This window comes from Carcharhinus amblyrhynchos, unplaced genomic scaffold, assembly GCF_965287045.1.
Source record: "Carcharhinus amblyrhynchos unplaced genomic scaffold, sCarAmb.v2.hapA scaffold_557, whole genome shotgun sequence".
NCBI lineage: Eukaryota > Metazoa > Chordata > Chondrichthyes > Carcharhiniformes > Carcharhinidae > Carcharhinus > Carcharhinus amblyrhynchos.
In genome coordinates, this window is record NW_027650297.1 from 75,130 (window position 1) to 87,162 (window position 12,033).

The window sequence follows — 12,033 nt, forward strand, 5'->3', positions numbered from 1 at the left end:
TGGACAGAGCAGGAGCCCATACCAAGCTGTGATACAACCAGAAAGAATGTTTTCTGTGGTGAATTTGTAAAAATTGGTGAGAGTTGTTGCTAACGTGCCAAATTTCCTTAGTCTTCTGCGTTATCAGCCAGTAATGAAGTATACAAGAGCGAAATGGGTTTAGATTGTTCAGTTCCTGCAGCGTACGTCAATGCTGAATAGATCACGGCTGATCGATGAGCTCCAGTCGTTCCTCATATTCTTAGATTCCAAGAATGTATCAAATTTTTCTCGACTACATCCGATGGCTGTGTTCGCAGCACCCTTGCGTAAAGAATTCTGAAAATTCACATTGGCCAGTGAAGAAATTTCTCCTCGTCTCCATTGTGAATAGCCAATGCCTTTCTCTGAAGCGATGCCCCTACTCCTGAGTTCGAGACTTCTCAGGCAGGGAAGCAACTTGTATGTACGTGGCTGGCACAGTGGTTAGCACTGCTGCTTCACGGCACCAGGGAGCTGGGTTCGATTTCCAGTTTGGGTCACTATCTGTGGAAACTGCACATTCTCCCCATGTCTGCGTGGGTTTCCTCCAGCCGTTCTGGTTTTGTCCCACAGTCAAAAAGATGTGCTGATTAGGTGCATCATCCTCTAAATGTCCCCTCAAACTCCTTTTGCTCCGAGTTGAACACTCCCAGCTTCTCCAAGCTAACCTTGTGGTTAAAATTCCCCCTCATCCATAGAGTCAGGGCTGTGATGACAAGGGAACTTTCACAGTAACTTTTTTACAGTATTGATGTAAGTCTGTGGTGTTTAGTATTAAAGACTCGGATGTTTATCTGGTACCCAGACATCCCAAAATACTTTACAGCCAATGATATTCTAGTGAAGTGGACTCAGTGCTGTGATGTGGTGGCCCATTTGTACGTAGCAAGCTCCCACAAACAGCAACGTCGAAACGATCAGATAATCCGAACTTGTAACGGCCACACTCATTCCTCTGAACATCTGTAGATGTGTATTTGACGCACTGAGCAGTAAAACACACTACAGTAATCGGCGCTGTCGTGTATAACAGTTGTAACGTGTTTGCCCATCCTGGGGCATTTTATCATGGAGCTGATTTCAGCAGGACACCCGGGTTCAATCCACTTTTTAAAGTTTGTTTGCAACGTTAGTTGAGAAGGCCAATCGGCTGTCAACAAATCAGTTCAGACTGAGTGCGCAGGAAGTAATCGTAGCTTGAGATTGTACGAACTTGAATGAAAAAGAGAGAACTGGAAACCATACAGCACATTTCACGGGTTCAGGATATCTACAAGTGCCTCACAGCCCACGTGTTGAAGTGGAGTTACCTTTCTAATGTAGGAAAGAGCCGTTGTCCGCTCTGGTTGGTCCTTTGCTGCGTTGTTGTTGGAAGCAAGATATTCTTTTTTTTTGAGGTGATTGCCGCATTCATCAGATGGGTCACGATGGGGTTCCAGGTGGGGGTGTAGGTGACTCCCCCAAGAAGGCGAATGGAATGTTGGCCTTTATAGCGAGGGGGATAGAATATAAAAGCAGGGAGGTCTTGCTGCAACTGTACAGGGCACTGGTGAGGCTGCAGCTGGAGTACTGTGTGCAGTTTTGGTCACCGCACTTGCGGAACGATATATTGGCCTTGGAGGGAGTGCAGAGGTGGTTCACTAGGCTGATACCGGAGATGAGGAGGTTGGACTATGAAGAGAGATTTAACAGACTGGGGTCTGTACTCATTGGAGTTTAGGATGAGGAGGGATCTTATAGAGACGTATAAGATAATGAAAGGTATGGATAGGGTTGAGGTAGAGAGATTCTTCCTGCTTAGAAAGGATAACAGGACTAGAGGGCACAGCCTCAAGATAAGGGTGGGGGGGGGCAGTTTAGAACGGAGTTGAGGAGGAACTTGTTCACTCAAAGGGTGGTGAATCTCTGGAATTCTCTGCCCGTTGAAGTGGTGGAGGCTGCCTCGCTGAATATATTTAAGTCACGGTTAGATAGGTTTCTGATAGACAAGAGAATTAAGGGTTATGGGGAGAAAGTGGGAAAATCGAACTGATCCACTTCAGATCAGCCATGATCTTATTGAATGGTGGGGCAGGCTAGATGGCCTACTCCTGATCCTATTTCTTAGGTATGTTATGACTCCTAAGCTGATTTATGCCCACAAGGTTCTGGTGCAGACAGGTTAGGGAACTGTGGATAGTTGAGATTTGGGCAAGTTACTGGCTTAGGATTTCCCCTCTTTGTGTTTGTTCTTCACCTCTGATGTACTTTTGAAGGAGGCCGCACTGTTTTGCACCAGATGCAGCGATCGTGAGTGAACTTTAACCAGGACTTGAAGGTCAATACTGAAACTCCTTATTCTGTATCCTGTTGGACTGCCACGAGAGTGCAGCTCTCCGGTCCTGCTGCGACGAACGGAGATTTGGCTTTGGGGCAAATTGTCCATTCTCGCTGGTAGTGATGCTGGAGCTGTGAGCGGAAGAGCTGGAGAATTCCAGTCTCGTATTTTAACGAGGGCAACTACATGAGCATAAAAGGTGAAGTGAACCGGGACACCCAGGCGGATAGATCTGCAGAGAAGCACTGGCAGACACTTTTTAAGGGCATATTTTAGAATTCTCTAAGTGTATTCCTGCTGTGGAGAATAATTCTAAAGTGAGGACCCACCATCTGTGGTTAACGGAAGAATTTGAGCAAAGCATTAAGCTCGAGCCTATAAATATGCTGGGGTGAGTGGCAGATCAGATTGGTCAGAATATAAAGAAAAGTAGCGAGTGAATACAAAAAAAATCAATCGGGAGAAAGGAACCGAGAGGGAGCTCGCTAGAAAGATATTTAAAAAGGAAAAGATCAAGTAAAGTAAACGTTTGTCTTACTCTAGAGAATAACGAGTTAGTAGTAGATAAGAAGGAAATGGTGGCTGCAATGAACAGATTTTGTTTGAGGCTACAAAACCCATTCCAGTGATGTCTAAATTAGGGTGGAAGGGAGAGGGGAACTTGGTGAACTTGCAGTCGCTGGGGAAACAGTACTGAGCAAATGGACGGAGTTGTGGCCTGACGAGTCCTTTTGGTCTTGGTGAACTTCATCCGCGTAAGAGGTGGGGAATGAGGTTGTAGATGTGTTGGTGTTAATTTTCCAAAGTTTGCTAGATCTCTGGAAAGGTTCCGTCAGATCGGAAAGTAGTAAATGTAACTCCCATCAAAGGAGGGAGAGCGGCGGGAAACTGTCGGTGGTTAGTCTGATAGCTGTCACGGGGCAGGAGTTACAATCGATCATTGAAGTGATTTTGCTGGGCACTTGTGTGAAATAATTGGCAAGTGTCAATATGGTTTTATGAAAGGTTGAACAGGGTTTTCCCTATTTATTAGGGTTCTTAGAATTGTGCGCTTTTGATAGAGGGGAGCCAGTAGATGTACTGTACTTGGATTTCCAGAAAGCGTTCGATAAGGTGCTACATCAGAGGTTATTGTGGAAAGTCAAAGCTTACGGTCATAGATCATAGAACCCCGCAGTGCAGAAAGAGGCCCTTCGGCCCATCGAGTCTGCACCGAACACAATCCCACCCAGGCCCTACCCCCATATCCCTACGTATTATACTCACTAACCTCTGCTACCCTGGACACTAAGGGGCAATTTCTTAGCATGGCCAATCAACCTAACCCGCACATCTTTGGACTCGTGGATCGTGGTGTTGGAGTTGTCATACATTAGCCCAGATTGAAGATTGGCTGGCAGGACACAGCATCCGTTCACGGGTCTTTTTTTTCTGATTGGCGCAGGATGTGTGACGTTGGAGTCCCACAGGGGTCTGTGCTGGGCCCTCTACTTTTACAATTTACACTAATGACTTGGATGAGGGGAGCGAAGGCGTGGAAGCTAAATTTACAAAGATAGGTAGTAAAGTATGTTGCAAAAGAAACTTGGCATTTTCAAATGGATATAAATAGCGTGTGGGCAAAAATCTGGCAGATGGTGCATAATATGGGAAAATGTGAAGTTGTTCATTTTGGCAGGAAGAATTAAAAGGCAGAGTATTTGGCGAATGAATACTGAGCTTGAAGGATCGAGGCGCTTTCACGCGTTACGAAACATTTGTAAGCAGATACAGCGCGTAATAACGAACGCCAATGAAAAGCTATCCTTTTGAGAGGAATTGGACCCAGAGTAAGGCTGTTATACCTGAGATATACAGGGCACTGGTGAAACCGCACATCGAATACTGTGTGGGGTTTTGGTGTCTTAAGCAGCCTGTAAATGCATTGGAGGCAGTTCTGAGGAGGTTTACCTGGAGTGATTGTGCTGTCTTACAAGGAAAGGTTGGGCTTGTTTCCAGTTTAGAACAGTGGGGTGACTTGATTGAAGTGAAAAAGATCCTGAATGGTTTTGACAAAGTGGACTTGGAAATGATGTTCCCTATTTTTGTTTTTGGGGAAGTTCTGGCTGAGAGGTGCCCTTTTTAGGGCAGATGAGAATTTTTTTTTTTGAGGGCTGTATGACTCTCTAACAGTCTGCCTCAGAAGCGGGGTCACTGAATATTTTGGGCAGAGGTAGTTAAGAGTCTTGTTGACAAAGGAATCTTCGGGGTGGATGGAAATGTGCAACTTGAAAGACCAACCACAATATTATTGAATGACAGCACGCTGGAGGGGCTGAACGGTCTACTTTTGCGCCTGTAGCCCAATAGTCCGTGGTTTGAAAGGTTGATCCATTGTAATGGAATGTTTTACAATGGGTTAGTTTTGGAATTTTTCTGCAGTGACTTTACTGTTAATCCACAGGCTCTAGGGGTACGTTCTGTAATTGGAAAATTGTAGGTTGTGTCCAGTTTTAATCCTGGGATTGGGCTTTTAGATCATCCAATTTTCATTCTGATCGCATTTTCCTGCATTTGGGTTGCTTGCTATTCAGATTTGCCATGGTGTTTGGGACCTGAAACTGCAAGTTTCTGCTCGCTTCCTGCCTCCCAGTCTCTTCACCATTCGCCAAGACTGTTTGGCTGATTAAATGGAGAATTGCTGGCCAGTGTCTCGAGGGAGGCCAGTTACACGAAAGCTGGAAATGTTCGTACCGATCTTGCTGGAGACAAGGTTACGACAAGGTTTGGTAGAGATGTTCAGCATTGTAAAAGATTTGGACGAGAGGTTATAGAGTGAAACCGCTTCTGTTAGCGTGAGGGTTGGGAATCAAAGGCCACGGTTTAAAGATGATTGTTAAAAGAATCAAACGAGTTCAGGCAAAATATTCCTCTGATATTTAATACACTTCCTGAAGAGGAAGCAGCGGATTCAATGACCGACTCTGCTCTTTGAATATCTTTCCAAAACGTCTTTCAAAGTCTTTGAGGGATGGGTGAAAAGAGCAGGAAAATTGGGTTAATTAATAGAATCGTAGGAAAGTTGTTTCAACAAACGTGCAGGTAACGGGCTGAATGTCTGCCTTGTACAGTCAGACTGGGTGGAGTAGAGACAAACAGGGGAAGCAAGGTTGATGGGAGCCAGATGGTGGGAAATTAGTCTGGAATCTCGGTCCTCCGTGGTGGTTTAAAGGCAACAGGTCGGGAACCACACTCGAACCTCTTAAATATATTTTAGACGCGGGTTGATAGGTGTTTGATAGGCGAGGGGATTAAGGGTTACGGGGAGAGGGCGGGAACGTGGAACTGAGCCATGACAGATCAGCCACGATCTTATTGAATGGCGGGGCAGGCTCGAAGGGCTAGACGGCCTACTCCTGCTCCTATTTCTTACGTTCTTGTCCTGTGAACGCAGCCACTGGAATCTTTCCCTCCAAACGAACGTAAGAGCCAGGAGCAGGAATAGTCCATTCAACCCCTCAAACCTGCTCCACCATTCGATACGATCTTGGCTGATCTTGTCTCGGTCTTAACTCCATTTCCCTGCCCGTTTCCATGACCCTTCAACCCATTAATTTGAAGAGATCGACAAATTAATGTCCCAGCATGCACTGCACCGAGGTAGTGAATTCCAAAGATTCACCACCCTTCGAAAGGAGTTTCTCATCTCGGTTTTAAATCTGCTACCCCTTATTGTAAAACTATAAACTTTGATTGCCTTAAAGCAGGAAGTCTTCATTCTACGTCTACTCTGTCAATATCTTTTACCATCTACCTCAATTAGATCTCCAAGGTCTTCTAAATTCAAGAGTATAGGCCTAAACTGCTCAATCTTTCGAGGCAAGGCCCACATCTCTGGAATCAATCTAGTGAACCTCCTCTGACCAGTCTGTATTGCCACAACACCCTTCAAGTAAGGGAACCAAACTTGTACTCCCAGCTGCACGAATGCCTTGGAGAGTTGCAGCAACAGTCCTTTTATACTGTCTCCCTCTAGCTATTAATGTTAAAATTCCATTTGCTTTCATTATTACCTGCTGTACCTGAACATCAATTTCCTGTGGCTCATGCATAAGGACACCCAGATCCCTCTGCACCAAAGTCCCCCTCCGTTTAGATAAGCTCCACAGTATATTCTCCAAGAGATAATACATTCAGTGAACTCTCCTTTTGAAGCTACCTTTTGTTAATTTGATTACTCCATATTAAAATCACCCATGATGATTGCAGCACCTTTCTTACAAGCCCCCAGTACTTCCCAGTTTATACTGTGCCCCATCGCGGAACAACCAGAGACCTACAAATTACTCCCAGGGTCGACTTTCTTCTGCTATTTCTACCCAGACTGATTCCACATCTCGATCTCTAGCGCGTATACCATTTCCCAATACAGCCCTGATCCCTCCCTTCACTAGCAAAGGTACACCACCTCCTTTTTCTGTCTATCCTTCTGAGACTGGGTATCCTGAGATATTCATCTCCCAGACCTGGTCTCCTTGTAACCACGTCTCAGTAATCACGGCCAAATCCTACTCCTTTGAATCTATTTGTGTTAATTTGTTAATTTGATTCCAAATGCTTTCTGCATTCAGACAGACATACAGAGCCTTTATGTTCTATTTTCAATTTCCCTACTCCAGTAGTTACAAAATGTTGTTCAGTTGTTCCGTCTCTTCCTTTTAATTTCTGGTAACAAATCTTCTTCATCATAACGTTTTTAAGTTGCATCTTTTTTTCCATGCAACTAAACCCTTGCCCCGTCTACTTAGTTTAAAGCCCTATCTACAGCACTAGTTGTGGATTCTCTAGGACTCTGGCACCAGTACTGGAGAAGAGGAGAACTTTTCTGATGGGGCGATCTTCACCTGAATCATACTGGTGCCAATGTCCCATGAATTCAAACTCATTTCTCCTACACCCACCTTTCGAACTACATACTTAGCTCTTGAATCTATCGATCCTGTGCCAATTAGCTTGTGGTTCAGATACTAAGCCAGAGATCATTACATAGATTGTAGAACCCTATAGTGCAGAAAGAGGCCCTTTGGCCCATCTGCACTGAACACAATCCCACCCAGGCCCTATCCCCATATCCCTACATATTATACCCATTAATCCCTCTAACCTACACATCCCTGGATATTCGGGGGCAATTTCTTAGTGTGGCCAATCAACCTAACCCACACTTAGAATCATAGAACCCTATAGTGCAGAAAGAGGTCCTTCAGCCCATCGAGTCTGCACTGACCGCAATCCCACCCAGCCCTACCCCCATATCCCATAATCCCTCTAACTTGCACATCTCAGGACACTAAGGGGCAATTTCTTTAGCACGGCCAATCAACCCAACCCGCACGTCTTTGGACTGCGGGAGGAAACCGGAGTACCCAGAGAAAACCCATGCAGACACGAGGAGAATGTGCAAACTCCACTCACAGTGACCCGTGCTGGGAATCGAACCCAGGACCCTGGAGCTGTGAAGCAGCAGTGCTAACCACCGTGCGTTCCTGTTGCCTTTCTGGTTCTGTGTTAATTTAGCCCCGAGCTGCTCGTGTTCCCTCAGCAGAACCTTTTATCCTTGTTCTCATGATATAATTGGTATCTACGTGGACCACGACTGCTAAATCTTTACCGTCTCACTCCAAATTCCTCTGCAACCCAGATGAGAGATCCCAAACCCTCTCCCGAAAGAGAGGATTTAGAATGTTCGCTTTTGCAACTGTAAGTGTGTGATGTGTACGACTTCCTGGACTTTGAGGTCAGCAGATGCTGTTTTTTGCCTGCCTTCCTTCCTTCCTACCATCATTGAGACACCAACACCAACGCTGGGCACTACGGAGGGGTGAGACTGACTGGGGTGGGCGTGGAGTTGGTGAGGGCAGGCAGGAGACGTGGTGGAGTCACAGTGCAGAGTGTGAACGGGTGCCGTTCAAAGATGGCATCTGGAATGTTGGAGCTGGAGGAGGGGCTTTCCGCAGCATGTCCTGCCACGAGATTCTCAGTGTTGCTCCATGGTTGTATAACTAATGAGCCGGACTGCACAATATCTTGTGTTCAGCCCTCCTTGTAAGCATTCAAGTCAACGCACTAATTGCCAGTCCCACCACCAGACCGGGTATCCAGAGCAGAAGCATCTTCCCTTGTTGCTGTAGGGCATTCCTTACCCCAAAAGTTGGCCTGATTGGAATGGAGTAACTGGGGGATTTAGACACCCCTGTTTTCCAGTTGAGAAATCCGAGCTGCCGTCCAAAACTTGTTTCCCCTTTACAAACCAGATTTGGGTTTAAAAAGAAAATGCGTGGGAGGTAGAGGGTGCAGTAGATCTTTTGAGATTTTCTCTAAACGTTTGCCCACAAGGTGCACTTTTTTCCAAGGGGCATCGATCTAAGATTAAATGCAAGACAGGGAGCAGGAGAAATGGTTTTAATTCGTGAGGCACGCAAGATAACGGAATGTATACGGAGTCAAAAGAGAGAGTGCTCAAGTCTCAGCAGGTCTGGCAGCATCTGTGAGGAGAAAAAGATGTTGAATGTACAAGGAGTGTAGACAGACTGAAATGTGTGAGATAAGGGATTGAAGAAAAGGAGGTAAAGGATTCTAAATACCTGCGGTTAGGATTGCCTCTAGTCTGGAAGAGAATAAGCTGGTTGACCGAATGATGTGTTTCTCTGTGAACATTGAAGATGAGAGTTTAATTGGCATTCTGTTTGAACCCCTGATTGTTTCTCTGTGTTCATTTATTTTTCTGTGAAACACAGGCAGAATTTTCTTTCTACTCCGATTTACAACAGGACAGGATCGTGTGCATCTTACTAAAATTGGGGGTCACGAGGGGCACTTCCTCTCCGTCCTCTGCTCGCTCTGATGTGGTGTGTGAGAGCAGCTTACTCAACGGGTTAGAGGGGGACTGGCTTGTTAGAATTACAGGAGACCCATTGAGTTTGGCCGACTTTTTTTCTTTGAAAGAGTTATCCCTTTGGCCCCGTTGACGTCCTCTATCTTAAGCCGCGTAATTATTCCTGCAATTGCCTTTCTAAAGTTAGTTGTATCTGTTAGCCTTTCAAGCTGCGCATTCCTGATCGTGACTTGCCGGGTAGAATCGTCCTCCGCTCTCCCCCTTGTGTTTTTTTTTCTTCCGATTAGCTTCGATCTGTTCTGATTGTGCTGCTATGTATTTATTTTCCCCCCTCGCTAATACAGTTTTTGTGCCTTCCCTCAGGTAACAGAACTGAACGAAGCCCTTTCCAACGAAGAAAGGAACCTTCTGTCTGTCGCTTACAAGAACGTGGTGGGGGCCAGGCGCTCGTCTTGGAGAGTCATCAGCAGCATCGAGCAGAAGACCTCCGCGGATGGTAACGAGAAGAAGATCGAGATGGTGCGGGCCTACAGAGAGAAGATCGAGAAGGAGCTAGAGTCTGTGTGCCAAGATGTGCTCAACCTCTTAGACAATTACCTGATCAAAAACTGCAGCGACACGCAGTACGAGAGCAAGGTCTTCTACCTGAAGATGAAGGGGGACTATTACCGCTACCTCGCGGAGGTAGCGTCTGGCGAGAAGCGCGCCACGGTGGTGGAGTCCTCGGAGAAGGCCTACGGCGAGGCCCACGAGATCAGCAAGGAGCACATGCAGCCCACGCACCCCATTCGGCTGGGCCTGGCCCTCAACTACTCGGTCTTCTACTACGAGATCCAGAACGCGCCCGAGCAGGCCTGCCACCTGGCCAAGACCGCCTTCGACGACGCCATCGCGGAACTGGACACCCTGAACGAGGACTCCTACAAGGACTCGACCCTCATCATGCAGCTGCTGCGCGACAACCTGACGCTCTGGACGAGCGACCAGCAGGATGACGAGGGCGGGGAAGGGAACAATTAAGCCCCGGGAAGGGGGGGAGGGGGAAACTGGCTGCTGCAGCTGCGACCGCAGTCTTTTTTTTTCCACGCGGGGTGGGGTGGGGGCGGGAGAGCTTGAGGTTACTCCCTCCCTTCACTCTGCGCCCTGTTGACACATCCTCGACATTTGCCAAAACACCACTAGCGGAAAGTCAGACTTGGCTGTGCTGTTACGGAACGGGAGCCACACCGGCATTTGGACTGTTCTGTAGTTAAAATCAGTGGAGTTGTTTCATTTAACGTAAAGCTAGACTGATGCAAAAACTTGAATGATGAGGTCTGCACATTAAAAATTGCTCTTGTGGTTTCAGTAACCTCCACCGTTTTGTTCTGAAATTTAAAAAAATAAAAATAATCGGAAGTATTAACGAAAATACAGTATTAAATATCTTTAATTTCAGTTTGCCTATTTAAAATTTATTTAAAATTAATTTAAATCTAAACGTGCTCCCCCCCCAAAACAAATAAATCATGGCTCAGGTCCTCCAAATAGATTCTTTCGATCCATAATTAGTGCCCACATTTAGGGGCAAATTGTCAAAATAAATTTGCGGATCTACCAGACCTCGAGGTCTAGTTTAAACCCACTGGCAAATGTATTACTTTTTTTTTGTTTGTTTGTTTGTTTGTTTGTTTGAAGCACTTTTTTTTTTCTTCACCAATCGGCACACGAACAATTGGATATTTGGGACCTGCCGTCTCTAACCGGTGCCGTTTTGGATCACGACTAGTTTTACTTTTAGCCCTCCCCCTCCTCTACGTTACTGGAAATACGGGATAATTTTTTTAGGTCAGGCTGAATCAGAGGCAGATTTCATAAAGACAAATAATGGGAATTGGTCTTCAAGCAGCTTGTTTGTGTTTTTTTAATAAAAGAAAAAGAAACGCACTTGCCTATTATGCTGTCTAATCAAGTGTAATATGATTATTATGCTCCAATATTGTGCATGCTGGTGACGTATTTAAACAGTAGCTCAGATTTATTAACTTATAGGTGTGATGTATTCTTAAGGCAAAAATACTAGTCTTCAAACGTAACTGATTTGCCAGAGTCCGCTCTCTCCAAACGGTCGTAACGGTTAATTTGTCTGTTACGGACGTTAACTACAGCGACACGCGATTATGATAATTGATCTGTCGAAAGCACCAATGTTCTAGCTTAATCTTAATGTCTGGTGTTTTGTTATAGTGAAATTATTACCAGTGTAGGAGCTTTTACCTGATCTTGTTAGCGTGAGGCTTCTGTTTGTGCTTCTTGTCATGTTACGCAGTGAACTCTTCAACAGTTTGAGCAAAAGTGACTTGATTATTTTAACTCTGGTCAGTGTATCGACGGGGGAGACTCCTTCCCCCGACGGGAGTGTTCCTTGGCGGTTTTATCGGTAATGGAATATCTTGAATGTGAGTCATTTATGTAGTCGCACACAGGCTAATAAAATCGCAAATCAGTTCTACCGCTTCTGTAGCGTGCCTCTTCAGTCGTCGTTCGCGTCGCAGCGTCGTTAGAGATTCGGGGCCGAGGGTCCTCGGAGCCGATTCTGGGGGATGGGAAGGGAGTGGGTAGAAGGTGGTGTGTTTTGGTCAGGGTAACTGTGCCATCGCCTCACCCAGCGGTGGTGGCCTTGATTCCCAAGCCATGTTTAAGGTTCATTGTTCTCCTTTTAGGGGCATATGGTATCTGCCTTGCCAATCTGCCAAGATCATCGGCTGGTGCTTTTCTGTTGCATCCACAATTCTGTCTGGCCAAAGATTGCTGCCCGCTCTGCTATGCTACACCGTGCCAG

The 12,033-nt window shown here is 45.9% G+C and overlaps 1 protein-coding gene across 1 annotated transcript; it reads left to right on the forward strand.

Annotated features, from left to right (window-relative positions):
• The first annotated feature begins 807 nt into the window (after positions 1–807).
• LOC145339593 (14-3-3 protein gamma-B-like) lies at positions 808–11,703 on the forward strand. Its single transcript, XM_080184089.1, has 3 exons — positions 808–955; positions 4,971–5,101; positions 9,576–11,703. The coding sequence occupies exons 1-3, from the start codon at positions 808–810 to the stop codon at positions 10,230–10,232; spliced, it is 936 nt and encodes a 311-aa protein (XP_080040215.1). The 3' UTR covers positions 10,233–11,703.
• The last annotated feature ends 330 nt before the right edge of the window (positions 11,704–12,033 follow it).

What these genes read in the sequence shown, in the direction of transcription:
- LOC145339593 (XM_080184089.1), top strand. Translation starts at nt 808, where the DNA reads ATGTTTATCTGGTACCCAGACATCCCAAAATACTTTACAGCCAATGAT. An exon ending in CGATCAGATAATCCGAACTT is followed by an intron (nt 956 to 4,970) that starts GTAACGGCCACA and finishes CCTGCCTCCCAG; the next exon opens with TCTCTTCACCATTCGCCAAG. An exon ending in GGAGACAAGGTTACGACAAG is followed by an intron (nt 5,102 to 9,575) that starts GTTTGGTAGAGA and finishes GCCTTCCCTCAG; the next exon opens with GTAACAGAACTGAACGAAGC.